General features: G+C 46.2%; 4 protein-coding genes across 13 annotated transcripts; 2 read left to right on the top strand and 2 right to left on the bottom strand.

Annotated features, from left to right (window-relative positions):
* Positions 1–96: 96 nt before the first annotated feature.
* ncoa4 (nuclear receptor coactivator 4) lies at positions 97–7,773 on the bottom strand. 4 transcript variants are annotated; one of them, XM_088304434.1, is made up of 10 exons: positions 7,610–7,773; positions 5,390–5,504; positions 4,415–4,555; positions 3,731–3,819; positions 3,404–3,512; positions 3,071–3,166; positions 2,321–2,992; positions 775–966; positions 604–699; positions 97–504 (listed from the first exon to the last, which is right to left on the bottom strand). In XM_088304434.1, exons 2-10 carry the CDS (start codon positions 5,501–5,503, stop codon positions 499–501), a joined length of 1,515 nt encoding a protein of 504 aa, XP_088160560.1. In that variant the 5' UTR covers position 5,504; positions 7,610–7,773; the 3' UTR covers positions 97–498. The 4 variants fall into 4 exon arrangements, with proteins under 4 accessions (XP_088160560.1, XP_088160561.1, XP_088160559.1 ...); XM_088304435.1 differs by having other exon boundaries at positions 3,083–3,166; XM_088304433.1 differs by having other exon boundaries at positions 2,321–3,166.
* A 375-nt stretch (positions 7,774–8,148) lies between these two features.
* On the top strand, positions 8,149–11,898 carry yipf3 (Yip1 domain family, member 3). Of its 3 annotated transcripts, none has more exons than XM_088304438.1 (9): positions 8,149–8,437; positions 8,566–8,775; positions 8,897–9,003; positions 9,079–9,124; positions 9,190–9,282; positions 9,377–9,508; positions 9,800–9,913; positions 10,002–10,125; positions 11,710–11,898. In XM_088304438.1, exons 1-9 carry the CDS (start codon positions 8,372–8,374, stop codon positions 11,811–11,813), a joined length of 996 nt encoding a protein of 331 aa, XP_088160564.1. In that variant the 5' UTR covers positions 8,149–8,371; the 3' UTR covers positions 11,814–11,898. The 3 variants fall into 3 exon arrangements, with proteins under 3 accessions (XP_088160564.1, XP_088160563.1, XP_088160565.1); XM_088304437.1 differs by having other exon boundaries at positions 8,150–8,438; positions 8,576–8,787; XM_088304439.1 differs by having other exon boundaries at positions 8,153–8,437; positions 8,566–8,787.
* A 1,255-nt stretch (positions 11,899–13,153) lies between these two features.
* Positions 13,154–14,585, top strand: dnph1 (2'-deoxynucleoside 5'-phosphate N-hydrolase 1). Its single transcript, XM_088305114.1, has 4 exons — positions 13,154–13,400; positions 13,946–14,008; positions 14,074–14,184; positions 14,272–14,585. Exons 1-4 carry the CDS (start codon positions 13,259–13,261, stop codon positions 14,388–14,390), a joined length of 435 nt encoding a protein of 144 aa, XP_088161240.1. The 5' UTR covers positions 13,154–13,258; the 3' UTR covers positions 14,391–14,585.
* A 367-nt stretch (positions 14,586–14,952) lies between these two features.
* On the bottom strand, positions 14,953–25,762 carry tjap1 (tight junction associated protein 1 (peripheral)). Of its 5 annotated transcripts, none has more exons than XM_088305013.1 (10): positions 25,316–25,762; positions 23,401–24,277; positions 22,558–22,586; positions 21,501–21,662; positions 20,591–20,657; positions 18,929–18,958; positions 18,661–18,768; positions 18,119–18,202; positions 17,055–17,654; positions 14,953–16,687 (listed from the first exon to the last, which is right to left on the bottom strand). In XM_088305013.1, exons 2-10 carry the CDS (start codon positions 24,268–24,270, stop codon positions 16,235–16,237), a joined length of 2,403 nt encoding a protein of 800 aa, XP_088161139.1. In that variant the 5' UTR covers positions 24,271–24,277; positions 25,316–25,762; the 3' UTR covers positions 14,953–16,234. The 5 variants fall into 5 exon arrangements, with proteins under 5 accessions (XP_088161139.1, XP_088161141.1, XP_088161142.1 ...); XM_088305015.1 differs by having other exon boundaries at positions 23,464–24,277; XM_088305016.1 differs by having other exon boundaries at positions 24,151–24,277; positions 25,316–25,738.
* Between the last annotated feature and the right edge of the window lie 2,001 nt (positions 25,763–27,763).

The following is a 27,763-nucleotide window of genomic DNA, read 5'->3' as shown; positions in this document are numbered from 1 at the left end:
CGTGCACGTTTTGTTCAAATTGATTCGAAGTTTGAAGTTTCACATATTCTAATGCAGTGACACTACTTCTGAGCAACACAAAGTGAGCACATGACCAGCGATGTCAACGTATTTTATTCTGGGTAGGGACAATCACATGTGCGCAACACACACACTCACAAATAAAATAAGTAGAAGTCATCCTGGGTAAATTTAAAATCTATGTTGATTTTACAATAAAATATTTTTCATCAACAAAAAAATTAACGTCATCACTTCCAAGTGATGCTGGATGAAAAGTATTAGAACAAACACTCAATGCAAATGCAAAAATATAGGTTTCATCAAAATATTTGAGTTCAAATAAGCCAGCCTGGAAGAGTTACAAGTGGTTGACTGTGTGATCAATAGATTCATTCAATTGAATTCCTGTTGGCAATCAAATGAAGTCACAGGATTTTAAAGTGAAAAACGGCAACACAGCCACCGCCGCCGCCACCATCATCAACCTCCTCCTCATCAAATCTGGAAGAAAACAAAGCGTGAAGATGGTTCGCAAGCGGTGCTCTTTGATGACGTCATTGCATTTCATGAAACTCAAGTCTTCTGGTGGTGCCTGCTCACCTGAACGGGAGACGGCTTGTGGAGCCATTTCTCTTGGTCACAGCCCACTTTCATGCTGGATAACGAGTCACAGACGGAGGGCAAGGTCATGCGTTCCTATAGCGAGTTAACAAAAGCATGGGGTTACATCACACCGATGGCTCATGCGTTCATCAGCGTTGATTTTTCTACCTGACACTTCTTCCTCAGCAGCCATTTGTCATCCTGCTGAGCTGCTGCTGTCCATTTTTGTGGAAGCATCCATGATTGTGCATCTATAGGCCGCTGGAACAAGGTGGTGGAGAGGCTGTCGCTGCAGGGTGATGACGCAGACGACAATGGAGGGCTGGAAGGGTGAAGCCACGCCTCCAGGATGGCCTGAACCTGTGGAGACCACACCCACTTCCCCCGTCAGCATCCTCGTCAGGGATTCAAATCACGAGCCTCATTATTGCTCGCCTGCTGCCAAGTGCACAATCCATCCAATTAGCGTTGTCGCCATCATTATTTGTACAAGCCACTATTAAATCAATGAGTCTGACGAAAGATCATTTTGAGACTAAGGTAATCGTTCAAATTATTCCGTTCCAAAGATAATTTATTAAGCAATTGTTTATTGATGACACAAAAGCTAATAATTGCCCAATAATGAAATGAGAAGGAGGGACGTACTTGGCACTGAACTTTTGGAAAGTGACCGCTACGGTACTGCTTGATGCCAAAGGACAAATACAAGTTTGTTCTTCTGAGGCCGTTTCAGCTTCAACTACACGTCAGGCATATTATTTTCCATCAATTATGATTCAGTTGCTGGTTTAGACCATGACATCCATCAGCTATTTGATTAACTGCTGATCTTTGCTTTCCAAAGTCAAAGCAGATGTTTTCAAGGATCTTGTCTTGAAAAACGCGAGATAATCGGTCTGCTTTCAATTGAAACTTAAAACAAAGTCTAAAAACGATGAATCAATGACGACAATAGTTGTCCATTATTGAATTAGTTTTGATGACCTCCACAGCTGATGTTTTTCATTGCATCAGTTAGTAGTTGAAACACAGAATAGCAACACTTTCTGACGGGGGAGTTCAAAGGTCACATTTGCAAGTTGGCTGGCGTGATACAATACAACTTTATTTCTATAGCTCATTTCACAACAGCTGGAGCTCTAACAAAGCGCTTTCCACATGGTGTAGTATAAATTAGCGGAACACATTATTGCTTGAGAGTGTCATTGTCCGCATAATTTTGCAGAAGAAATGTTAACTATTCACAAGTACAGTATACTATGCTTCTTGGCAGGAGTATTTTTTAGGAAGTACTGTATGGCATTATATACATGTGTTATTACCTGGTTGCATGCACAAATGACAAAAGAAAATAAGGTGATGGAGATAAACTTGTCAAGATGATGCTGAGAAAGTTTGGCAAGTGAACAGCTCAAGGCAAACAAGCCCTTTGCCGTATGTGGATTTCAAAACGAGCGTGTACACAGTGTCAGCCGTCAACAAAGTCATCAAACAGCTTTTAGAAAAGCAATAATTGCTAAAAAGTGGCAACATTGCACTTCTACTTCCTCTATCAAGATTTCAATTCAAATAAAGACGCTTGAGTGTTTTGTCGCGGCCTTTCCAACGACTATGTTAAGATGATTGTTGAAAATGAGCAGCAAATTTTGCACAGAAAACGTCACAAATTGGAGGCTTAGCTGTAACAAGTCACTATTGTTCGGATCATTACCTTCTGTTCTTGCCATCTGTGCTGCAGAGGAGGCGGGAAATTCTTGGCAGTGGGCGGGACATCGGCAGAGGAAACGGGGACGCCGTTCTTGTCTCGTGCACTGCGCTGCAGTAGCCAAGCGTTGAGGGCTTCTTTGCCGCAGTTCTCGTCGCAGATGCACTCTGAGTAGCTGGAGCACGGTTCGTTGGCGCGACACGTCTGCGGCAGCGGTGCCGCCTGCTGAAGCCACGCCTCAAGGCCGGGCACGACGGGGGTCACGGCAGTGGCGGGAGCCGGCGGGGTCTTGAGGCACTTGAGCTGGCCCAAGTTTTCAATCTCGAGCGCTTGGGTGTTCTGGCGGCAGCAGGAGGAACAGCTGGAGCCCGCCAGCCAGTCTTCCCAAGGCCGGCGTTCGGAAAACGGCTTCAAGAGCAACCGCCGCTGCTCACCGTCTGACTCGGCGAGGATGGAGGGCGGGGCGGCGAGCCATTCGCTCAGGTCATCCTCTCGCAGGGCGTCGCTCAAGTCGGACTCGTCGATCTTCTCAATGGAGATGGAAGAGGTAGATGAGGTGCCGCTGACGCTGCGCTGCCGGTCGGCGGCCTTCTGGTCCTGGAGCAGCCATGCCTCCAAGTCTCGCAGCTGGCCCCAGGCCTTGAGAAAATCCACTGATGCCGGGACGGGACGGGAAGCCTGGACGATGGCAGCGGCACAGTCATAGTTGTGCGAGCGACAATGCATTCGGGAAAAAAAAAATACAAAGATAATCACAATCTGCCCCACTTTCTCTTTGTCTTTGCCAGCTTCAAGTCTGAGTCCAGGACCACCTTCCGGCAGCCAGTCCACTAGAACCCCACTCTGGACTTCCTGCGCGCAGAAGCACAAAAAGTCATCAAGGTTTTTGTCGCCATTTTGATTAGGAGCTTTTTGGTAGCGAGTCCTGCCTCATAAGGAAACGCTTCCTCAAGTTCTTCCGGCTTTGAGGTGATTATCAATTTTGACAGTGTGAATTTGGGTGCACACGCCTTACAAAACATCACCTCATTGGGAGAAGAGAAAGGCAACATCTATTGAGAGGTTAAACAATGTGCATGCGAGCGAGACCTGGGCGGTGATGCAGCCAAACGATGTGATGGCATCCCTCAGGGAGCGCGAGTCGGCAGTAAAAGTCATCTGGGGTGTTTCCTCGGGCATCAGACTCAGGCAAGACAACCTTGAGAGACGGACAAATACACATGCATAAACGGCGAGTTGCAGCCAAGAGTGTGCAAGCATGTTAGTTAGATGGTGTGCACATGACGCATCAAACAAGAAACGGGTCATATCAAAAAACAAAACAAAAAAAACATGTTGCGTGAAAACCAGCGAGGGCCAGCCCAAAAGTTGATCACGGACCCCACAAATTGACGTGTCAAAGTCTAACTTTCTTACTTGTCCATGCAACTGGTCAGCTGGTTGCTGAGGTCGCTGCTGCTGGCACTCTGCAGCTGCTGGAAGATGGCGTCTAACTGCCCGTGCATCTGAAACACGTTAACGCACGTACGCACGCGCTCAAGTGAGACGAGCAAATTGCAACGTGTCAAGCATCAACACACTCAAGTATGAAAAGTGCATCAACTGGTGACCGCCGTACAATGAGCGACACACAGCGCAACACAAGCCAATCGAAAATCATGAAATCTCAATTGGAGGTGATCGCCGTCCTTGGAGCACAAGTAACGGCCAATCAAAAAAGAAAACTTACTGCCGCCAAGTTGACACTGCTACCAAGTCAATGACGAGACAAAAAAAAAAAAAAAAAAAAAAAAACCAACGGTGAGGGCACCTTTGATCTTTGTGGTGCATGACAGAACATTGTTAGCGGTCAGCAGAAGCTTGGAGATTGCGAATCAGATATTTGTGGCTTTTACTCATTTTGCACAAGTCAAACTTTGTTTCCGGACCGAGCAAGACAAGAGTAACGGTGACTAATTTCGCCTCGAAGCCAGTCGGGCCACGGCTTGTCGGCGACTGACCCCGGCGTGGTTTGGTGACGACAAGCCTCGTGAACAATATGCTGCCAAAGCGCGAGGAGGGTTAGCATTAGCGTTAGCGCAAGGTTCTCGGGGCACCAACCCGATAGAGTTGATGTAACTGCTGCTGCAGTGTTTCCGCCTTGACGTGTTCCAGCACCTCGATCTGGCCCAGGAGCCACAATTCCCTGCAGCGCAGCGCCTCCTGCTGGCGACTCACGCAGCTCTGCAACTGCCAGCGCACCTGAAGGATACAAAGGAAACAGAAGTCATGGGAGCAATCGCTGCATTTTGTCGCTTGGCTAACTTAGCTTGTTTCACTCATCATGTGATGTCATTTGCTACCAGTGTCCTTTTTAGAGTCGCGCAACTTCTCATTAAATACATTTCAATTTGTTTTTTAATCACCATTTTGGGAGCTTCTGTGAGTTGGGCAGAGCAACATTCATTCCTGGGAACAGATGGGTAAAGGGCAATTCTTTGTTTTGCATGGCCGACATACACTATGAGAGAGATTATATTTGCAAGTTGGCCAAAAGCAGTCATTCACCTACAATGGAAACTTCTTATGTGCTTCCAAGGTGCAAATCCAAACCCATCACAAAAACCTTCTGACAAATCGACACTGTTGGTCCGTCAACAGGTAGCTGTTCTTTTTCCAAATGATTGACCAATTGGAAGTGTGGGAAATGGTTTGCCAGCTCTGCCAAAGACGCAATGTTAATGGCAGAACAAACATCTGAAAGAGAAGCGCCAAATTGGCACGTGCCTGCCGGCGAGATGCGGTGAGAGCAGCTTCGCGAGCTGTTTTGTTTGATGGTGTTCAACATTTCAAGTGTTCCATTTATATGGACCGCGTTAACACACGCTTTGACATAAAATACAAGAGGAGGCCCTACTTCTTATATCTGTCAATAAATAAGGCGTCGACTTTTATTGTTTCCGTAGAAGTTGATGCGTGGACTTGTCTTTAGTATTTGCTTTTTCTCCTAAGCAAATATTTTTTTGGTATATAATTCCAACTGGATTTTGATGAAAATGTGACTTTGCAAAGGCCATATTAAAGGTGACCTCTGACCTCTCTGGCATTGTCCCTCAGCTGCGCTTCCGTCTTCAGCACACCATCGATTGCCTTCCCCAGCTGATCCTGAGCCAGTCGGCACTGCTTCAGCTTGCTGCCTGCTGCGGGCATCCTGGACAGCAAGCAGACGACACTGCGACACTTCCACTCCGGCATTTCTTTGTTTACCATTATTTAGGAGTGTCTCCATACAACATTCACTTCCGATCCGATATTGCAGCCTAGAGTAACGTTAGATTACAATACGATATGAGCAGGAATTAGGATTGTATGAATTGTTCGAAGAGATGCGATCAACTTATACCGGTAGGTAAGAGAATATATGACCCAGTTATTCCAAAAATTTGGGTTACATGAATTCAACCTCAAACACGAGAATGTTCTGCTTTTGAATAAACTAAATCAAAGCAGGATTCTAGACTGTTTTTGGACTGGTTGTAAACAGACAGGGGAAACTTTTTGACTTGGTTATACCAGCGCTAACATTGCTCCATATGCCAACGTGCAGAAATTCCATTCCTTAGCAATTGATGTCAATTTTCCTATTATTTAAAATTCTGTGAGGAACATTACAGCGTGAATGCGTATGGGAGTGTTTTACGGAATATTTTATGTGATTGCTTCAATGCACACATCACTCACAGAATTATTACTTAACAGTGACCGTTGCTAATACCTGCGCACACGTATTTTGAAATAAATACAGGAGCTTATTTGAGTGCAGATGCTCATTTTCAAGTGAAGACATTCTCAAGGAAATAAATGATTTCAAATCATTTATTTGATCGTGTCATTATTCCCACAAATATTATTGACTATTATGACAGTAATGACACTTTGTGTCTTTGCCATCAGCCATCCATTTTCTGAAGCACTTAACCTCACCAGGTCAGTTGGCATGCAACAAGTTTTGTCCTTTGTTGACTGCGCAATATTGGACATCGTTTACTGGCGGTGAAAGGTTCATTTTTGTTCTCTTTAACGCAACATGATTACGGACGTCTGCGTTCAGCCTATTAGCAGCAGAAGAAGTTGAAAAGCTACAGTAGCTATTAAGCTTGTTTGCTGAGTAGAATATGTGTATGCAAATCAGAATGAAATAGGCGTACTGTTGTCAACACTATAACTGTTCTTTAAAAAAAAGTTACAAAAATGTGGGGTAAATAATATCTGGTGTGACAAGGACATAATTGCTGGCCCTCAATATACAACGAGCAAAAAAAAAAAAAAAAGTAATTTTCTTGTCTGTTCCTCCAGGGGTTGTTAGTGCGGACATTCATCTAACATTGGACCATTTACATCTGGTTTCTCTTCATGTCACACTTCTGTCTCTGTAGGTAGATTGTTATAGTAGTCAAACAACATTACGAAATCAAAATACTTTTCATAAATCAAATGACAACGATGGTTTTTCAGTTTGTTTTCACCGCATTGATGACGTCTTGACTTGTGACGTCATTTTGAAGACAGCATTTTGACAGAATTGTCAAGCGCAGAAAAAAATAAGTTGTGTCAAGAAGGGAAAAGAAAGTTGTGACTAGAAGCCATTTAGAACGCTTCTGTGGAGTTGGCATTTTCAAGAGCAACAAGAACGAGAAGTGAGAGAGGCCAAAAGGGCGACGAGCTTTTCTTATCAGCTGTAAACACACAGCTGATAAAAAAAAAAACTTGGCTCAAAACACCCTCTCAAACTTCAGCTTCGTGTTTACAATCATGATCTTGGTCGTGGTCAATGTACATGTTAGTTTTGTTTAAAAGACATCACGTTGAAAGTGGCCTCGTGAGCTTCGAACGTGACCTGCCTACTGCAAGAACGGGCACGCCAAAAAAAGTAAATTAATAAAAAAAAAGAATAATGAATCACATCGAGGGCGGCTCATCCATGTCACTGATTATGACGCGCTCTTTCAGCGAGGAACACGTCGGCGTGTATCGAACGTTACATATTGATGCAACAATCTGCCGCCGCCATCATCGCCTGCCGGCTTGCACGTCCACATCGTGACGTCACCCGCTCGACAGATTCACACAGCCGACAAACAACAAATGTTTGCCGAGACGCGAAATAGGCGAACGTCAAGAACGGTTCCTGTGTTATCCACTCGAGGACGAGTGCACAAGCCGAAAGGGCTTCGACGATGACGGCTAGAGGTCATCGAGAACGGCACCATTTTGAAAGGAATTGTTGGCAATTCTTTCCGACAAAGTCCAACTCACCCGACGCTTTTCTTGTGGACGCTCGACCCCACAGTCCCAAATAGGTCAAAATGATTTTACGAGACGAGTCGCCGTCAAATATGGCTCCTTCCGTCTTTCTTTCTTCCTCTCTCCTTCCTGGCTGGCTGGCGTGCCTTCGCTCTCGTCTGAGTCCGCAGTCTCTCTTCTCTTCTCTTCTCTTCTCTTCTATTCAGCCGAGGGAGGGGCTGCTGCTGTTGTTGCCTCTTCTTCTACAGTTTTATGGCGGTTGACAAACATTGTGCGTTAACACCAACTTTTGCAAAGCGCACACCAACCAAGACAATATTTCTATTTTTTGTCTGAAACAAGCAAATAAAACAAAAACACAATTTCAATCTTCTAATTAACCACCGCCACTGTTGCTGTTTCTGAAAGCAAATGTAGCTGTACCAAGGTTATTTTAGTCAACGAAAACTAAACATTTTTTAAATCAAAATAAAAAGTAAAATGATTTAGAATATCTATCTATCTATATATTTATGTATATATATATATATATATACACGCACACGCGTTCATATATCTTCTGCGCATGCGCGACTCGCACAGACGATACGGACGGTGGGCGGAGTCAGGCGCTTATGTTTTTATTTTTTTCCCTTTGTAGAAAATCCAAACGGATGTTTTGCTAATTTCGGAGGCCAAGCCGTCCACATTATAGCGCTTTCATGTAGAACCCAATTTCAAAGGAACTATTCGGACACAAGTCGCTCAGGAACTACAAGACGACCACGACACAAAATGTCTGCGGGCCCCGAGCGCACCAGCTCGGAACCGTGGGGGAGCTTCGACGACCACCTCGTCCAGGTAAGCTAACGTGCTAGCGTCATTAGCCGCTGAAAAGATTCCATTCGTGCCGTCTGTCCGTGTGACTACCGGCCTTCGATCAACTCGCTCGCTAAAGTGACACGTGCCCGCGCGGTTTTGTTGGGCAGGGCGGCGTCGGCGGCGGCTCGGCTGTCATCGACATGGAAAACATGGACGACACGTCGGGCTCCAGTTTCGAGGACATGGGAGAGATGCATCAGCGGATGAAGGAAGAGGAGGAAGTGGCGGCGGAGGCGGCGGACGCTGACGACCAAGACCAAGACCAAGACGCCGATTTCATGGGCATGAAGGGCTTCAAGGGCCAGCTGGGCAGGCAGGTAGCTGACGAAGTGAGTCCAGTCGCGTGCGCCTTTTGACCTTTGACCTTTGACCTGGGACGCCTGCGGGAGAGCGTTTTTGGGGGTCTCTCCAGAGGTGTTGGTGTTGTGTGCTTTTCAGGTGTGGCAGGCAGGAAAGCGCCAAGCCTCTCGAGCCTTCAATCTGTATGCCAACATTGACATCCTGAGGCCCTACTTTGATGTGGAGCCTGTTCAGGTGCGCAGCAGGTAGGAGTCGCTGCTGCCACTTGCTGTCTGCTGATGTTTCCCGGCACATCCAAGATAATTGTTGTGTGTGTGCAGGTTAATTGAGTCCATGATTCCCAGCCGCATGATCAACTTCCCTCAGGTACACCCACATCCCGTCTCACTTGCAGCATTCGGCTCTCACAATTTTTGTGCGTGCATGTGTAGAAGATTGCAGGGGAGCTGTACGGGCCGCTCATGCTGGTCTTCACGCTGGTAGCCATCTTGTTACACGGCATGAAGACATCAGGGACCGTAATTGTGAGAGCGCATGCGCATACACACGCTCACTCACAAACAAACCAAGCAAAAACAATACAACGACGTTGTGCGCGTGTGTGTGCATGTTTTCCAGAGGGAGGGCACTCTGATGGGAACAGCCATCGGAACATGTTTTGGTTACTGGCTGGGAGTCTCGTCTTTGATCTACTTCCTGGCGTATCTTCTCAATGCTCAGATCACCATGTTGCAAACTCTCTCCTTGCTGGTGAGAGACAGCACACACGCACACACAAATTTTTGTGTGTATTGTCTGTATTCTTAAATCGTGGGATGTATGTTAGTTGAAATAAAGTTCTCCTTGAAACAAAAAGTTAATTAATAGGCCTACAATAATGAATACTTTTGGAAGTGAATGACCAGAGGGCTCTTTGCCTCTCTGAGCACGTTCTGTGAAGCGCTCACAGTAGTGCGCACTTGTCACAGCCAATTTGTGGATGTTGTTGTGACTTTTTGCATGGTGACGCCACTTTCTAAACGCACCCTTGTGTGTGCTCAGGGCTACAGCTTGTTCGGCCACTGTGTGGTTCTCTTCGTGAGCTACAACGTGCACTTTCACCTGCTCTTCTATGCGCTCTGGCTGCTGCTGGGAGGACTGTCCACCCTTCGCATGGTGATGCCACAGCACGCCGTTTCACGTCACGTTTGCTTCCCCTCCGAGCAGTCATCAGCTGAAGCCTGCGAGTCTTTTTGTCTTTCAGGTGTCAGCTCTGCTGTCACGCACGGTGGGGCCGACTCCTCGCCTGCTGCTGTGCGGTACCGTGTCTGTGCTGCACATGCTCTTCCTCTTCTACCTTCACTTCGCCTACCACAAGATGGTGGAAGGTAGGTTTGCGCATTTCAAACTCTCAAGCCTTCCTGGCTTGTTGACGGCTGCCACTTCAAACAAGGAACGTCAATGTGCAGCATTTTTGTGACTCAACATCCCTCCTTTTTCTTCGGGATTTATCTCTCTTCAAAATTGCTCTTTATCTTTTCTGTCGTTTTTATCGTTGATGGAGGCATAGAGCATAGGAATGTGTAGTGAGAAGATTTTATCGATACTACAATTTTTACCGATAAGTTAGTGTATGGGACACGATTTTTAATAAGTTGTATTAAACAATAAAATATCCATGTCGCAATGAACGGTATTTTAATTTGATACCCGTTAACCGAGCATTTCATGAATTTAGCGTTTCGCTTTGAAAATATTCCGTGTGGGGCCAGCGCCACGACGAAACAGTGAAGACGGCGGATGTCGTCATCAAGCCGCTGGGAAGTGTGCTCGTTGGTGTTTTTTTTTGTCTGATTCATTTTTGTTTTGTTTTTTTTAATCCCTTGGATTATGCCACCACATAGCCTTGTCAGCTGCTGTTTGAACCGACAGGAGGATGGCGCGAGCCTGTTTTGTTTCCCCAAAGATGCTATTTTACACAAAAAAAGAAGGAAACTTAATTGGATGTTTCTACAACCGGCAATGACCCTAAGAACTTAAAATTCATGTTTATTTAGGGTTGTCATAAAAATTGTTCTTACTTATTTCATTGCTTACTCTTATTTGATCTCATCCATCCATTTGTACTCCACACCAACTGCTAAAACTACAATACTGGTATGGTCGTTGGTCACTGTTTCCCCTCCAGTCTTATTTCATTTTGTCTAGCTTACTGCTTGATGATGCCATCGAGCAGATGAAGCAAGATTGGTTCAAAGCAATTGCCTGGGAAACCTCAATGATTCATGAAGCTTAATTTAATTTGACATTATTTCATTATACTTAGAAGCATTTCCAAAACGTCATCTGCTATACTCGCCACTTTACAGCAGGTGGCAGTAGTGAGCTAATGCGAATGAAGCATCACTAATGAACCTTTAACTGAAGCAATACTCCAATAATTCAGGGTTAAATTGAAATATGAAATTTACAAAGTCCCCCCCCATAAAATCAAAATAAGAAACCACTCCCGACAAAACCTACATGATGTGAGACTCCAACAGCAATGAACTGAGCCCGACTGAAAGAAGGGAAGGGAACTAAAGACAAACGGGCAAGCTGACAAGGCCCAAGTGGCTGGAGGAAGCGACATGAGAGAATTGGTGCAAACGAGAAACTCACAAATTGAAAACTTGTTTAACTCATTCATTACCAACTGAGTAAAAAAAAATGGATATTTGACGTCTTTAGCCGTCAATGGCAGTCAATGAGGTAAGTTCTACTTACAAAGAAATCTGATGGAATGTCATTTTTTTTCATGGATGTCTACAACAAATCAAATTGTTTATTTGTACCTTCCCATGTCACTTCCCAGTTCATTGTCATGTAAAGCTTACGGTTTGAAATATTTCCCAAATTCTTTTTTGTTTTTTTCTTCAAACGTACCGCCCATAACTATGAATCCTCTGGCTGTCCCGTCTTTGCGCTTTCAGGCCTTCTTGACTCCCTGGAAGGATCCAACATGGCCGCCATGCAGCGGGTGGCCAGAGATGTGGAGAGAGTGAGGCTCAACGCCACCGCTGCCCTCGCTCTGTGACCCCCCACGCATTGCCCACGTTTTGTCTTCTCGTGGTTATTTGATGTTCCTTAGTTACTTTGAAACAAAATACATTTGGCCATTATTTGTATGTGTGTTTATTGGCTCTGTGGACGGGAACCTTTGCTTGGTTTTATCTTTGCTGATTGCTCTGCTCATGGCAACTAGCAGAAGACTATGATTATTTTTGTTTGAACTAATTCAGTGAATGGCAGAAAGCTCAATACTCTACCTTGTCAATGTAACTTTGGCCCAATCGTCACAAGTCACGCCACCTTACTATCCTCATGGGAATGTACACGTAGTGGAAGTGCACATCGTCTTCAACAGCGCAAGTCTCAAGCGAACGAAAATTGTGGAAATGGGACAGTGAGTATGACGCCAAGGACCAGAGTTTTGTCATCAAACGTGGCAACAACAGTTTTTGTTTGGGCAAATTTGCGAACAGTAATTATATTAAGACTAGTATTAGCAGAGTCAAAATTTGGCTCCATGATTTGCACTATTTGCTGCCACTGCTGGATATGTGTTGTGTGCAAAAGTCACCAAGTACTGCGACAACACGAAAAGTGTGTATTACTCATGTAGATTTTGATGACGTCAGTTACGTGCGACAAACGTTAAGAGGACTACAATTCACAGATGACTTTTCACCCATCTCTTTTTACAGGAATTGAATATGGAAATAAATGCTTTTAAAATCAACCCGAAAAGCTCATGTATTAAATGCCAAAGATTAAAGCAAGCACATTTTCTCTACATTTTTTTAATTTTAGTTTTGTAAACAAAATGTAGTTTCAATTCGTTTTCCTTAATCATTTTAGTTATTTTATTTCATTAACCATGTTTTTAAGTTTTAGTTTACTAAAATATATGTACTACGGTTGCATTTTGTTCCCCTAGTTGTAAATAAACACAGCATAAAAGACCAGCTCAAGGTTCGTGTTTGAATTACAAAATTTTAAACGAAAGACGTCAGCTCGATCGTTCCGTTCAATGGAGCCCGCAACACTGCCTCCTAGCGGACCGAGGAAGGACGGCCTTTCAAAACGTAAACTGAGTTTGGGAGAAACTCTTGGAAACGGTGTGATGTTTGTGTAAAAAATAAATAAATAGACGTGCACGCCCATCGACAAACGCGCATTCGACAATTCACATGAAGAATGAGAATTTCGTATAGTCTTGATAAATGCACACCAAAAAAGTGCGTGCATAAATTAAATGAAATGTGGTTCCCAACGGGCGGAGAAAGTGGAAATCCTGGCAGGTTATTTCCGTTTGACACTCTTGAACAGGAGAATACTTTTTTTTCTTTTTCTCCGAAGAACAAATTAATGTGCGTTTCTTTGCCTCGAACGTCACACCGGATGTGACGACACTAAGCCAGCCGCGGGAGGCAGAGCGGGCGAGCCAAGATTCCCGCCTGCTCCGAAGCGCGACGAAAGATGAAAATGAAGATTTATTTTTGTGGAAGTATCCGCGGTGGCAGGGCTGACGCTTGCCTGTACGAGCACATCATCAAGACGCTTCTAAAGTTCGGCACAGTTCTGACGGAGCATGTGGGCGACCGCGTGCTCAGCCACACAGGTCAGAGGTCACATCTTCATACGTTTGGCTGGCTGCCAACTCGGACGTGGCATGTTCTGCACTTGAGAAAGGGGTGCAAATTCAATCCTTTCGTTCGTTCCTATATTTGCCACGCCGAAAACGACATACACTTTCACTTTTAATCAAATGTTTTGCACAAAAATCTGAGGCCACCATTTGATGGCTTGTTTTAGCAACATGTCCTCATGATCATGTCGAAGTAGAACGCCCAAGTCCAATCGGAAGGCCACGAAGTAGCGCACAGAGTCACCAGCCAGCCGTCCATCCCTTCTCTACGGCAAAAGGCGATGAGAAGGTTCCCATAATAAAAGCACATGTATGCAAATGTCTTGATTCAACACAAAGGTAATATCTATCTGCTTCCACGGAGAAATGGATGACGTATTTGTATTTGCGAAGCTGACTTGCAGTTAAATAAGGTCTCATCAAAACGATTCTCAGAATAGTTGTCTATTAGTTTGACAATCAGTGCATTGCCTTCCAAATGAATTGTGACCCCTGTCCTCTCTCCGGCATGTTTTTAGGAGACCAGGTGGCAGATGGAGCCATTCACGACCGGGACTTGGACTGGCTGAGACAAGCTGACGGTGAGATTCGCTGTCTGTCCGTCGCTCCTCTAACATCGTTGACTTGGCATCGTGTGCTGTGACAGTGGTGGTCGCTGAGGTGACTCAGCCGTCGCTGGGCGTCGGCTATGAGCTGGGCCACGCCTACCTGATGAGGAAGAGGACCTTGTGTCTCTTTCGACCATCATCGGGACGCAGTGAGCGCTTGACTTTTCTCAATGTCCGCTTGTTAGTTTGACCAAGAAAATCAGCAACTAAGACACCCTTGCCGCTTTCTGTCGCAGAGTTGTCTGCCATGATCCGAGGAGCAGCCGACAGCGAGCGGATGTTGGTGATGGACTACGCTGGCGAGGGTGATGTGGATGACATCCTGGAGAACTTCTTCAAGACGAAGCCTCAATGAATTCCACTTCCTGCTCTCACATGAAAAGCTCATTCCTCAAAACAAAGCTGTGTGTGTGGTCAAGTTGACGTGCGGTCAACCTTTCAAAACAATATTCAGGTTGTGCACGGCCATGTCAAGACCTGCAGAAAACAGAATATGCTTAGATTTTGTTGTCTTTAAAGTTCTGAATAAATGACTCTTTTCTCATCCGAATATTTAGGATCGCGTATATTCTCATTGGAAGGAACATTTGTGTGTGTTGTGCGCATCTGCAAGGAATCTTGTGTCTTCGCTTTGCGTCATGGCATTGTCCGTGGCGGTTTGGATGGCGAGCTTCCCAGTGATCACCATTAGCATGTGTACGGGAGTCACTGTCGCCTCATGCATATTCATAGCTTATTAGGAACGTTTCAGAAACCGCAATTTTGATCTTAACCCAAAGATTGCCGGCGTATAAAATTTAGTCGGTGTGTGATTGACGATGCAAGCACGCAGCACTTGTGCGAAGATCAGACCACATTTTAGGAAAAAATCGAACCCATTTCAAAGGGTTGACTATAAATACACAAGTCAAACAGTGTTCAATATATTTTTTTTTAATTAATTTGAAAATATACATCAGTTTACAAATCAATCATCAGGCATTCAAAGAATCCATGGAACCTTGAACTACTTGACTGGGGGTCAAAGGTCAGACTGTGCAAGCACCTGTTGACAAGGAGGCGACGTTCCGAGCCGCCGATGTCACGTCCAACAATGTTTTCGCGATGGAACGCCCTGAGCACAGAAACCCAAACTGCTCTTGAATTGATCTTCAATCACGTGAAGCAGCAACTCGACATTTAATGACAGTGAGAAGTTATGCGAAGGAAACAAAATGATGACAAGTGACCGTTTTTGCGTTTCATGAGCATCGTGGGACACGCCAGGCAACCTCAATACACGTTTCTCCTCTTTGACTTCATAAATTGAACAGAATGAGCCTTTTATTATACGACCGCAATCACTGCCATCATCGCTAGGAACAAAATGTAGAGATTGAAATGGTCAACATGCTGGACGAAGTCAAGCACGGCCAAAGTCGGCGGAGGAGTGACAAACGAATAAAAGCAAAGAAAAGGACGAGCGCTGCCGAGTTGTTGGCGCTGTTAGACATCAAATCGATTTTGACGCGGACGAAATGCTGTGCAAATTCGTCCCGCTTTTGGTAGCCCTTTTCAACACACAAGCAAGCTGGCCTCTGCAGCCTGCAAAGCAACCAAGCTTTTAGTTTCCAAGACTCACGCGAGCCATCAAATTGCTCATGGAAAATTTGCAAAGCCCGTTCCAACCGATCGCAAGTAGTCAATCGACGGCATCGATACTGGAACGACACAACGTGTCTGAATCAATCGTTGCGCTTGACGGTGAGTCACATTCAGCTGTGTCACAATCGCGTCGAAAAAAAGAACAAAACGTGTCGAACGAACAACAATCGATCGTCTTAAAGAAAAACAGTCAGCGCTGGCATGCTTACGGGTGGGCGTGCACGTTGTCATTTTCACACGTTAAAAGCAGAGAAATACTCAACGACAATTTGGAGCCACGCCATCGTGCTCTCATGTGGAATACTTGTTAGTCACGTCCCGTCAGCATCACTTAGGTTAGGACACCAAAGCGGACTTCCTTTGACATGAAATCATCATGCGTGTTACTTAGGCACAGAGAGGATCATATTTCGCTTTGCTTCCAAAAAGACGAGTGAGTGCGTGAGTCCCTGTGTGCGTGTGTGTGTGTGTGTATGCGCAAGTGCGTATGCACAGAGTATGGCTGTATCCTGCTCGTTTGTGTTTGAAAATGTGTGAGTGTGTGTGTCTTGTGTGTTATTGTTGCTGTCTGTGTAAGTGGTGCACGCCCATCCTCTTGGGGCTCCGGTGAGGTCGTGGCAGCGCCGCTGCCGCGAAGGCGGGGTCAAAGTCCAAGAGGCGCGGCGAAATGACAGGCAAGTCACGGACAAGCCCGTCTGACTCCTCCTCTTCGTCGTCCTCGTGGTGGCGCGGCGTCACCACATCAAGCGCCGCGCAGCCGCTCTCGCTGTCTCGGTCTGGGTCAATCAGGAGTCGCTCCCCGCCACCGTAGGGACGAGGCTCGGCGTCCGTGTCCGTGTCGAGGCTGGAGGCGTGGCTTGCGGTGGAGCCCTCCTCGCCGTCTGAGTACGCCACCCTGGAGGAGGCCCCACCCACTGCAGAGGGCGCCATCTTGTCTACAAACATCCGCTGCCAGTTGGCCAGAAGGTCTTCGGAAGAACTGGCAGAACTGGCCCCCATGCTCAGCGCCTGAGGTGGATGGGGCGTCAGTTGAAGCAATTAGAACTAGTCTCTCTCTCTCTCTCTCTCTTATACATATATATACACAAATACATATATACACATACATATATATATACATACATATATATATACATATATATACACATATATATATATATATACACATATATATATATACACATATATATATATACACATATATATATATACACATATATATATATACACATATATATATATATATATATATATATATATATATACATACACACGCGCACACACACATGCACACGCACACATACATACATACATACATACGGTACGTACGTGTATATATAATATGTTTATATATGTGTTTGGCGTGCGCGCTGACCTGTGGCGGGCTGCTGAAGGGGCTGGATTGGCTGGAGGCCGTGTCTGCGGCGACAGCGTCGTGATGCTGGTGTGCGCCACGCGAGGGCGTCGAAGGTGGCTGCTCGCCATGCAGGCTGAGCGAGATGGCCTGGCGCGTGGCATACGTGCAGTTGGGAAGCGGACTGTTCTTGGGAATCTTCACTTTGTCGTCCGAGGAAAACTCGATGACTTTTCGTCCAGCGTAGAGCGGGTTGGGCGGCGGCGGCGGGTATGGATTCAACTTGTCGAAAGAGGGCGTGGCGCCCGCCTCCTCGTCGGCATCCGGCACGCCGGGACTCCGGCACGAACCGTTGATCGGCGCGTCGTCCTCGGCGCCTCGGCCTTCCGCTGTCATGTCAACATGCACGAAAACGTCCTCAGCGGCTGGCCAACCGCGGCTGCTGGACTGTGCAGAGTTGAGGAGTAGCGGTTCAGGTTTCTCCAGGACGCGAGCGATCACAGAGGTCGGAACCACGTCGGACGGTGTCAGACTCAGCGTGTCCGGGTCCTGACTGCTTGGTTCGGGGAGGCTGCTACTCTTCATGTGCTTCTTCAACATGTCTTGAAGTTCGCACGGAAGCTACAACACGGCAAAGTGGGCTTGGTGAGGACCTGCGCTCGCAACCCGCACGCTCTCTCGGGCATTCACATGCCCACGCACGTACATTTACTGACAAGCGCTTCTACTTGTACTTTTTGGCGTTAATTTGCCTGCTGCGTTTTGCTTGAATTCAAATGACCTTATTAAGTTAAAAGTGAATGGCCAAGAGGAGCTCTTGACGTCATGCTCTAGGCACACCATAAGAATAAAATGGCCTTTATTAGTCCCACAATGGGGAAATGTGCAGTGTCACGGCAGCAAAGATAGGTCACTCAGAGACGGCAGCGGAATGTAGACGTTAATGTATAACATTCGTAGCAAACATTCTGAAAAGCAAACTCAATGGCGATCATTGATTTGCTTTACGAGCAACGCGAGTTACAACCTGTGCGACGGAACGAACTGACACGCAAACACATGTGTGCGATGGGGGTCATACTTACATCTGCAAACTTGTGGTTCCTGAAGTGGGACTTGTTGCATTTGAGCAGCTGCACGGCGAGGTTGCAGTCCAGCCGGTAACGTTCCTGAACAACACAAGAACACAAGCGGCTTGAGCTAGTTATCGGGACAAGTCTTGGATTTTCCGTCCTCAGTCGGGAAGCGGCAACATCGGGCGGCACAAAAACAGCTCAATTGTCTTTATGGGCGTAGCGGGCTTGAGTTGGGAAACGCATACGCCACTGGATTGGGAAGACTGCAACACAAATGCTTCGTGTTGAGCTCGCAAGGAGCAGCATTTTACAGAACTAGCGCTTCAGTTTGTGCCGGGTTAACTATAGAATGACTGAGCGCATTTTTGAAAGATGGATTCACACGCACCTTAGCGGTTCATTTTCCTGTCTTTCTTGCTGATGTGACAAAGAAAAAAGCAGGCCGTGCTTTTTTGAGGTGGACATCAGCTCAAGCACGCCCGCGACAATCGAGGAGAAGGAGAAGCGGCACAGATAATGGATGGATGACAAAAAAAGGAGTGAAGGCTCACGTTAAGCTCCTCCAGGCGGTCGATGCTGTTCTTGGCCTCCAGCAGCTTGTTGGTGAGCTCCACCATCTCCTGATCCATCGTCTTCTTGTCTCGCTCCACCGTCCGCAGCTGCGGGAGCGGCAAGACGGCGCGTTAGTCATCGGCAAATTGTGAAAAAGCATTTCAATCAAGTCGGACGAGGACGAGGACGAGGAGGGCTACAAACACCACCATGGCCACAATGAGGAAGAGGAGCGTTAAGGATGAGGAAGATGAAGATGAACCCAACTGCATGGACCCAGGTCTGACCGACGGCAGCCTGATGATGATGATGAAGATGAAGAGGATGCAGATTCCAATACAGAGCAGCGTGAAAGAAGATGGAAAAAAAAGTGATGCCATGGCAGAGATGTGATTGCCTTTTCTGAGCGGATATCGCGATGATGATTTTCTTCACATCCAGCATCAGTGCGATCACCTCATCAAATTACATCGTACCATCACAATATGAAGGATGAAAATTAAAGGTGATAATCGCTGGATGGTTCAGGGTTCATCACCTTTTCAAATCAGTTTTTCTTATCACTTATTTTATCCATTGAACAAATAAATTGATTGAATTGCATGGATGCATGGCGGCACGGCGGCCCGACTGGTTAGCACGTTGGCCTCACAGTAAGAGTCAACATCGGGCGTGGGTTCAATCCCGGCTCCCGCCATCCTGTGTGGAGATTGCATGTTCTCCCCGAGCCTGCGTGGGTTTCCTCCGGGTACTTCGGTTTCCTCCCACATTCCAAAAACATGCATGGTAGGATGATTGAACACTCTAAATTGCCCCTGAGTGTGAGCGCGCGTCTCTGTGTGCCCTGTGATTGGCTGGCAACCAATTCAGGGTGTGACCCCGCCTACTGCCCGAAGATTGCTGGGATAGCACCCCCCGCGACTTTAGTGAGGAGAAGGGGTACAGATAATGGATGGATGCAGAACTCCCTGTTTGTTTGTTTTTTTGCAGTTAATTGGAAGCAGAACCTCTGCCAAAAGTGAAAAAACACAAAGTGGAGGTGGATTTAATGTTTTTATTTCTATTCGGGTTTTTATTTGTATTTTGCATTTTGGGCGGGATTTCCGCCTCAATTACGCCATTGTGAAAGTTAGCTTCCCTTAACTAGAATTTCATGATGCATTTTAGCCAAAGGTCCAATCCTGGTGGATTAAAAATTCACTTTTAAAGCCTTGATGTTGTTGTGCAAAGCAAAAGTTCACATCACCAATTGGATCTTTCTTCTTTGTTTACTCTTCTTCTTCTTTGTCACATTCTTCTCTCTCACACTTTTAAACACACTAAGCAGAAGTAATTATGGTTTAACTTTCACTTTGCACAATATTGTAACTTTGGATAAAATCCAGCACGGGATTGGAGTTAAGGTCCGTTAGCTGTTTTCAGACAAACTTGAACATTTTCTTTGCAGATGCATCGTCGTGCTGAGCAAGCCGTGCTGTCGCCTGTTGACGGCGCTGCTCACAGATTTGAACACAGCTATCTACTATGCGCTTATCCGACTCAACTCTGACTAACTGAACGGCATATTTGAAGTTGAAGAACGTGATGAGTTTCCGAACACAAAGATGTTCAAAATTGCCTTTTGTTTACTGTCTTAATGTAGGTTAGCAGATAAAACAAGTGAAGATGTTGCGATGATGCGCAGCCAATCAGCTCACGGGATGAAGCCACCTGTGCTATCAATGGTCAATCTCTTCCTCAGCTGACGGCCACACGCAGTACAGTGGCAGCTGTCGTCATGGAGACAGCGCGAGATTGCCATGCGCCGCTCTCATCCCAATGAAAGAATTCCATCTGAAGGTGGGGGGCAAAACCAAAACCACCGGATCGGCCGGCATGGGACAACACCTTCCCCTGCCCGATTTTCCCCAAAAATATTCACATGGTTACCAGAGCGTGAAGCTTCTCTTCCAAGTCCTGATTGGTCCTCTGAGACGCCGTGTAGCTGTTCTGAAGTCTGTGGAGGCAAAAGGCCAGTCTATCGTTAGATCAACAGCAACCACAAAGGTAAGGGTTTCCATGACGACCACAGAGTGTTCTCCATCACTTCCGTGCTCAAAAAAGTCCAGAATCACACGAGACCACCCGAAATCTCAAAGAAAACCAGACCGTAGCAAAAATCCTTTTTAGGAAATTGAATTTCAAACAAGTGGATTCTGTTGCCATTCTGGCTACCTCAAACATATAATAAGTTGCATCTGATATTGTCTAAAAACGCCCCCCCCCTTGAAAAAAAAAAAATGTTTTCCCTTCCAAGTCCCTCAAATGTGGTGGAAAATATTGCTTTTAACACGTCTCACTGTTTTCACGGTGAGTGAGCACAAAAATACATAAATCAGAAGCATTTCTTGTGCTACTGCAAGATTCTCTTCTTTTAGTCATGAAGATCCGCAACTAGAACTAAGCATGTCAGTTCTTCTTGAGTTGACCCATTCAACACAATCTATTTTATTTTGAAACTAAATATCGAATAGTCGGTGCATTTACAAACATGTCCCATCTTAACTTGAAATATATGTTAACATTCTTCTTCTGAATGAATGACAGTGTCCGATCCCTGGTGAGCTATTTTTAGAACAGTCATGACCTACTCACGATGTCCTTGGAGCCAACGAGTACACACTAGCAGCTACGGGTGTACATGTTTTTTTTTTTAGTTTTGCTTTAACAGACAACGCAAGAGCATTAACTAGGTGTTTTTTGTCCAACCTCTTCCCGCGATGGCGAGCAGCGCAAGGTTTCGCTTCCGCCAGTTCACTTTCGCTATTAACACGACTGAATGAACATCCAAAGACCTCACCGGCGAAACTTGTCCCTCATCTTGTCAAGGTCATCTCTGGTGCGACACAGCTCCGCCTCCATGTAATGGCGGCTACCGTCAAACTCCGCCTCCATGGCCTCCATCTTTTGGGTGGAGAGAGAGAGGTGTCGGCGTAGATCCTCATTCTGCTGTTGAAGGATTCTGGGAAACAACAAAACCTCATCTTCATCCTTTTGCCACAGGTGCTAAGTAACAAAGTCAAACTATTTTGTTACCTTATTGAACTAGAAATTTGAGATATCTATACTTAGATAGTAGTAGAGTTGTTATTTTTCAGCCTATTTTGTGTTTTGACTCCTCACATTTTTGGGGCAAATATTTGTTCTTCCGGCTCTTTACTATTTCTTTTGGGATTTGTGCTCATTCCAGTTTGTCGTCGTTCCAAACAGCTATCCGTTTGTGATTTGGATTGTGGCTGGATGACAAGTATAAACATCCAGCATTCCGCTACGCTATTGGCCGGATTGTCGCCATTTTCGCGTGATGACGTCGCGCCGGTCTGCTTTGCATTCCTGGCAGAGAAATGAGCTCCGTCCAAAAAGTTCGGACGTTGTCAAAGAACATGATGAAAATATGTGTCATCTAACCTTGAATGGGGGGGGGGACGTCCTACAAGATACGCCGGCCGTCATTTGCCGGCCATTATGTGCGTCAACTTAATATCATCTAATTATTCATTCATTGACTTGGCTTGCGGTGTATCATCTTTATATTTCGGTCCACATGTAAGCAAACTGCGAGGCCTCAACATTTCAGCTTGATTCTCTTTCTTAAAAACGGATCACATGGTTTGGAATGGCAAAGAACAGCGAATGAGATGTAGAATGAGAGCTGGGGACGAAAACGAAACAAAAACTGGGACTGCAGCGACGTGGCGGCGTGTGAGCCAGCGACAATCACGATATTAGGATCGTCATCGTCATCATTTCTTTCCTCTGTGTAAGGCCAGAGTCACGAAATGAAACGTCTTCACATGATGAATCATGAATGTGATGTGACATAAATGAACAAAAGCAGAAGCGCAAGGTCATCTCACCTGATCCGGTCCGAGTCGGACAAAACCTCCTGGAGGACGACAAAGACAAAAGAGCACTCAGAAACAACATCCTCACAAATATCAAATGTTCGTTTGCGGCGTATGCGTCACGTGTGGCCTGGATCGACATGTTTTGGCGTCTTATGAATGTTTGCTGAAAAAGTAGCACGACGTTCCACGCTTAGACACAACAAAACCTAAGCCGGATCCGGCAGGCCGAGAATCGGACGATTTCTCGGCAGTTGGGCTGGACCGACTTCCGGAGCAGAAGAACCACTTGGACAAGAAGCACAAAGTAGCGCTTCATCAAGTGCTTTGCGAAGGCTCAGAATATTAATATTTATTGAGACAAACTTAACTTGGCACACGTTTCTTTAGTCCTGAGTACTCAAGATTTTGATCAAGAATTACTTTGGAAAATCAACGAATAAAATAAGATTCCGTTCAACTGGACAAAATAGCTGTTTTTATTGACAGAAACGTTTCTCAAAAAAGAAAAAAAAAAAGGTCATTTTGAATTGCAACTTAAATATTGTGATATTTTTTGCTCTCAGTTATCATACCGCCAGAATCTGATCTGGGCCCATGTCGACTGTCAACCAACGTGCATGCGACAGCTTCTCCTAAACAACTTCCTGAAGAGGTGCGCAGGTGCGACACCAGGAAAGAGTCACTCGCTGCCTCTGCCAATTCAAGACTTTCCACGGCGGACGGCTGAGCAAGTGAGCGAATGAGCAAACGAGCAGACGGACCGACGGGGCACAAGACGCCGGGCGGGCGTCCATTTTGGGCATCCAACTGCTTGCAAATGTGGAAAAGACAAAACGTGGAGGCCAAACTTACCTTGATGCATGACACAACATCCTGTTTAGTAAGAGGAAGGCCACATTTGCCTCCCCTATTTACCTTCAACACTTCCTCTACAAGTCCCGCCCCCTCAGTCATCTCAGAGCGCTGTAGCGCAGCCACCCGCGCGTCCCAACGCCGCCTGCGTTCGACGCACTCGGCATTCGGCGTCCGCTTCCCTGGACGGCGAGGGGCGGGGCTTTGGCGGTGGGGGGCCTCCCTCCCGAGCAGCGTGAGGTGGGCGGGGCTTATGACGCGGCAGGTAATTTCATCCAAAAAGTTGGAGAAGCGGACCTTCTCCTCGAGGAGCTGCGTCCTCCACGCTAAGTGCGGAGAGGGTGGGCTGGAGGAGCGGCGCGTGGATGGCCCCCGATTTGAAGAGGGCGAGAAACGATAGCACGTGCCCCGCTCCGTTCTGCCATCCAACGGCTCCACCGACTTGGACTTCCTGATGACTTCAAAGGCGTGCGTCACTGGTGGGGAAACGCCTTTCTTCAGGATGCTCTTGGGAAAAACAGCGGCTCTTCTTTGGTCCTGCTGCTCCATGCAACCACATCGGCGGGTGCGAAAATGCTCTCTCAGCGCGTCGCCGGCATTGAAGCCAAATTCCAGGCTGGACAGGCTGGAGACGTCCGGCTCGCTGTCAGACAGCGAGGGCGTCGCGCTGGGGACCCGACACTGCCGTTTATAGGCGACGGGAAGCGGCTGAAGGGGAGGTGGAGGTGTGTTGAAACTTTGTTGCTTTACCTGACTGGCATCCAGCGCTTGCGTCTGAGGCGGCGGCGTTGGCACGGGGGCGTGACGCGCTTCACGATGCTGCGGCGGAGCTTTACGGTACGGCTTCCGGGACGGTGCCGCGCTCGTCATCCTGAGCCTGTCAGTGGCGTGAGAGGAGACGAATCAGAAAAAAGGTTGGCGAGTGCTCACAAAAGTGGCAGCATGACTGGCCACGGCGCGCCTCAAACGCAAGTGAGCAGGCTCGCTCGCTCGTTTGCGTTTCAGGTCGAAGCTTGTCACAGCTTATTAGTGTCGAATGTGCTTGTGTGTGTTTGTGTGTGTGGGTATGCGTGTGCACACACCTCAGGCTACACATTGATCTCAGCGTGTTCCCTGAACAAGAAGTGCAGCCGCATTGATCGGAAACGGGCTAACATTTGCTTCGGAGCGCATCAACTTGGAACCTCACATAAACAGATTGACATGTTGATGCTTTTGTGCTTCCATTTGATTTCTTTCATTTCTTTGTCTTGCACGTGTCATGTGACATGACCAAGTTCAAACTAAACTCATTTGTTGTCTTTCTTATTTGACCAGAAGGCTAGCAAGAAACTTGTGAGCGGTACGGATGTTGCCATGTTTTGTATCCTCTGCTCAGAAGCGGAAAAAAGCCGTAGGATCCTACTAGTGTGCTCAATTGATCACGTGACCCACTAGAACATGTTTTGTCCTCAGTAATAAGACAATTAAGTCCATTAGCACAACTACAAGTTACTAGTGGGGCATTTTAGTGCTGCTTTGTGATCCGTTCCTTCTAGAATGCTGTAAGTTTTCTTTCTATGCATCACCTTGTTTGCCCTGAAAAGCACCTACAAATAAAATCAATTGTTACTATTACAATTATTATTATTATTCGGTGCCCAGGCCAAGAGGGTTAGGCGTGCGCGCGTTCTTGTGTGTGCTGCCATGGCAACACAAGCGACCCAGGGTAGTCCCTCTTGAAAGTTTGAGCGCCACCTTCAGTCTTCTTTTTGCTGACACAAGCACACAATGAACAAATCTGAAGCTGGCTGGGCCGCGGAAGTCCGACACGGCCTAACCTCAGAACCAGTCACCCAAGCGGATCAAGCTGCCGCACCCGGTCCAAATGAGCGATTGAGCAAGCCACGCCCACACGCGATCACACGCGACTCACCTCCGCTTCAGACCAGTAGGCCAGGTGGTCGGTTGGTCCGCCGGTCGGCCAAGCGGAGCGTAAAGTTTAGCCGAAGCTGTGTTCTCCTGCACGGCGAGCTCCGGAGCGATCCGAAGCCAGCAGCGGGCGTCGACACTCGGCCGCAGATGACGTCGTCGAGCGGGGCGGTGGGAGGACAAAGCGCCGGTCGACAGCCACTCGGGAACCTTCGAGCGAGCGCTTAAAATCACTCGGAGAAAGTTGACGAGCTCATACCTTGAGCTGTCGCCATTTTCACCCGCAGGGCATTATGGGTAATCCTCTCCGGAATCCCGTGCCCCCCAACCCTCAGCGTGTTTTGTGTTGTGACGTCAGACACACGGCGCCGGCGAATGTTTGAAAAATAACCATCAAATCTTGAGCAAAAGCTGGAGAATAATTCTCATTTATTGGTTGTACTAGATCAAAATGTGTCGCTGTGACGTCATCCGACTATGGAAGCCAGGGGCTCTGACCAACACACCATCTTGTTTATAGTTAATGAGCCCTATCGCCTTCCCAACAGTTTAGGTTAGTAGTAAATGCCAAAGGAAGGCTTCGAACTGCTACATCACAAATTTAATCACATTATTTTGTCTTTTTAAGAACAAACATAGGGTTAGGTTTAGGTTTAGGTTTAGGTTAGGGGTTAGGGTTAGGCAGACGGTTGAGCCCCTCCCCTCACAGGATAGGGGAATGGCGCCCCCTCCTGGATAAAAAGGTAAATCACGGTCCTTCCCACCCTAACCCAACCCAGCACCCGGTCCCTGCCCCTGACGTGCAAATTGACGTTGCCGTCCATGGCGGACCACTGTCCACCCGCCATGCGTATTTTATTTTTATCCGTATATTTCTTATTTATTTCTATTTAGTCTGTTATATTTTATAATCACTGTATAATAAATTTTGTCTTAATAAACAGGAGTTGCCTTTGTTATTTACATAATAATATTAACAGTGTTGTTGTCGCTTTATATGTTAATTAATTTTTATTTAATAGATAGGAATCACGTTTGATATATATGTAATAAACAATCTATTAATAAGCACTGAAATGAACAAATCAATTCTTTTAAGAATAATATATATATATATATATATATATATAGAGAGAGAGAGAGAGAGAGAGAGAGATATTAGGGCTGTCGAAATAAAAGTATTAACTCAGTGATTACCCCCAAAAATTTAACTCAGTTAAATATTTTAACTCAGTTAACTCAGTTTGATTTACTTAAACAAGTAATTTGCATACTTTGCAAATATTGTGCCATATTAGCTGTCTTGAGCACGTCTCAAAACAAAACTCTGTGTTTAAGTTACCACTGGGCCTTGCAAACCAACACTGCTGGAGTGTGGCGCTTGTGGGCAGTTTTGAGAAATGTTAGGCAGGAGAAACGTAAACGTTCCACTGCTGTGCGGCAGCGGCTTCTCAGGGCATAGGCGGAAGTGACGTAGGAGCTGACGCGCCAACGTGACAGTCATGCGCTTATTTTGTTTTATTTTTGTATTTAGAGAATCAAAATATGCAAATAGAACAGCCGGGGGTAAAAACAAACACAGAGGCAAAGAAATATATTTGAAAAATACATGATAATTTGAAAAATATGTGTTAAAGGGTGTTGTATGATGTTAAGTGCTGCATTAAAGAGAGCCGTTGTGCGTGCATATCTTCATTGATATCTCAAGATATCACAAAGGGTGACATCATTAGCAAGCGCGCAGCCTGTGAAGGACCCCGTCCACATCTAGCAACCCCTCCACATCTTGTACCTACACCGGCCGCTTGCGCCAGCCACGTGCCACGCAGTTACGTGAGAGCAACCACTCCTCGAAAGGCCGGCTACGCCGAACGCAAGGACATGCGTGCCACGCGACTGCGACGTCGTGTTCCCATGCTCGGCCGTTGTGAAGCCAACGCTTTTGCGAAGGCCTCTCTAGAGGCTTTTTTTCTGTTTTCATGTCGCCGGTGGAGGGTTTGTAGAGGAGTTTGGGAGGGTTAGCTTCAAGCTAGCAACTTGAAATTCCACACACACTGAGTGTCAGTGGTTACGTCTAACATATGTGAAAATGGAGTCTTTAGCTGTTGCGGAGGGCATGCGAGACAGCTGAGCACACCCGCAAGGTGGGCAAAATGCTGCCTTCTGTCAAATTGACCTTTTAGCTGACCACATTAGCATTGAGCTAGCGACTTGAAATTCCACACAGGCATAGTACAGGGAATTAAGGTCCCACATAGTTTCGGGTGTTTTAGCTGTTTTATTTTTACATTTATTGTCTTTATATTACTGGGCCTGTTTTATTTAATGGTAATTACAATGCATCTAATAATCAGATACCCTTATACCATATAATCTTTCATAATTGATGGTTTAATTTTTCTGAATTGAACATGTGATATTGTTTTACTGTTTGTTAATTATTCCAATAAAG

The sequence above is a fragment of the Idiotropiscis lumnitzeri genome, chromosome 9, assembly GCF_059441095.1.
Source record: "Idiotropiscis lumnitzeri isolate Australia: NSW breed Sydney's pygmy pipehorse chromosome 9, RoL_Ilum_1.0, whole genome shotgun sequence".
In the NCBI taxonomy this organism is placed as follows: domain Eukaryota; kingdom Metazoa; phylum Chordata; class Actinopteri; order Syngnathiformes; family Syngnathidae; genus Idiotropiscis; species Idiotropiscis lumnitzeri.
The sequence above is the reverse complement of the archived record's forward strand: the minus strand, read 5'-3'. Positions and strand labels throughout refer to the sequence as shown.

Coding starts and splice junctions, on each gene's coding strand:
- yipf3 (XM_088304439.1), top strand. CDS start 8,372: ATGTCTGCGGGCCCCGAGCGCACCAGCTCGGAACCGTGGGGGAGCTTC. Junction 9,914..10,001: donor GACTGTCCACCCTTCGCATG/GTGATGCCACAG, acceptor TTTGTCTTTCAG/GTGTCAGCTCTGCTGTCACG. Junction 10,126..11,709: donor CTACCACAAGATGGTGGAAG/GTAGGTTTGCGC, acceptor TTGCGCTTTCAG/GCCTTCTTGACTCCCTGGAA.
- dnph1 (XM_088305114.1), top strand. CDS start 13,259: ATGAAAATGAAGATTTATTTTTGTGGAAGTATCCGCGGTGGCAGGGCT. Junction 13,401..13,945: donor CCGCGTGCTCAGCCACACAG/GTCAGAGGTCAC, acceptor GCATGTTTTTAG/GAGACCAGGTGGCAGATGGA. Junction 14,009..14,073: donor CTGGCTGAGACAAGCTGACG/GTGAGATTCGCT, acceptor GTGCTGTGACAG/TGGTGGTCGCTGAGGTGACT.
- ncoa4 (XM_088304433.1), bottom strand. CDS start 5,503: ATGCCCGCAGCAGGCAGCAAGCTGAAGCAGTGCCGACTGGCTCAGGAT. Junction 967..2,320: donor ACAGATGGCAAGAACAGAAG/GTAATGATCCGA, acceptor TGGTCTCCACAG/GTTCAGGCCATCCTGGAGGC. Junction 700..774: donor TGCTGAGGAAGAAGTGTCAG/GTAGAAAAATCA, acceptor AACTCGCTATAG/GAACGCATGACCTTGCCCTC.
- tjap1 (XM_088305013.1), bottom strand. CDS start 24,270: ATGACGAGCGCGGCACCGTCCCGGAAGCCGTACCGTAAAGCTCCGCCG. Junction 21,663..22,557: donor TCCGACTCGGACCGGATCAG/GTGAGATGACCT, acceptor GTTGTTTCCCAG/AATCCTTCAACAGCAGAATG. Junction 18,203..18,660: donor ACCGCCTGGAGGAGCTTAAC/GTGAGCCTTCAC, acceptor TGTGTTGTTCAG/GAACGTTACCGGCTGGACTG.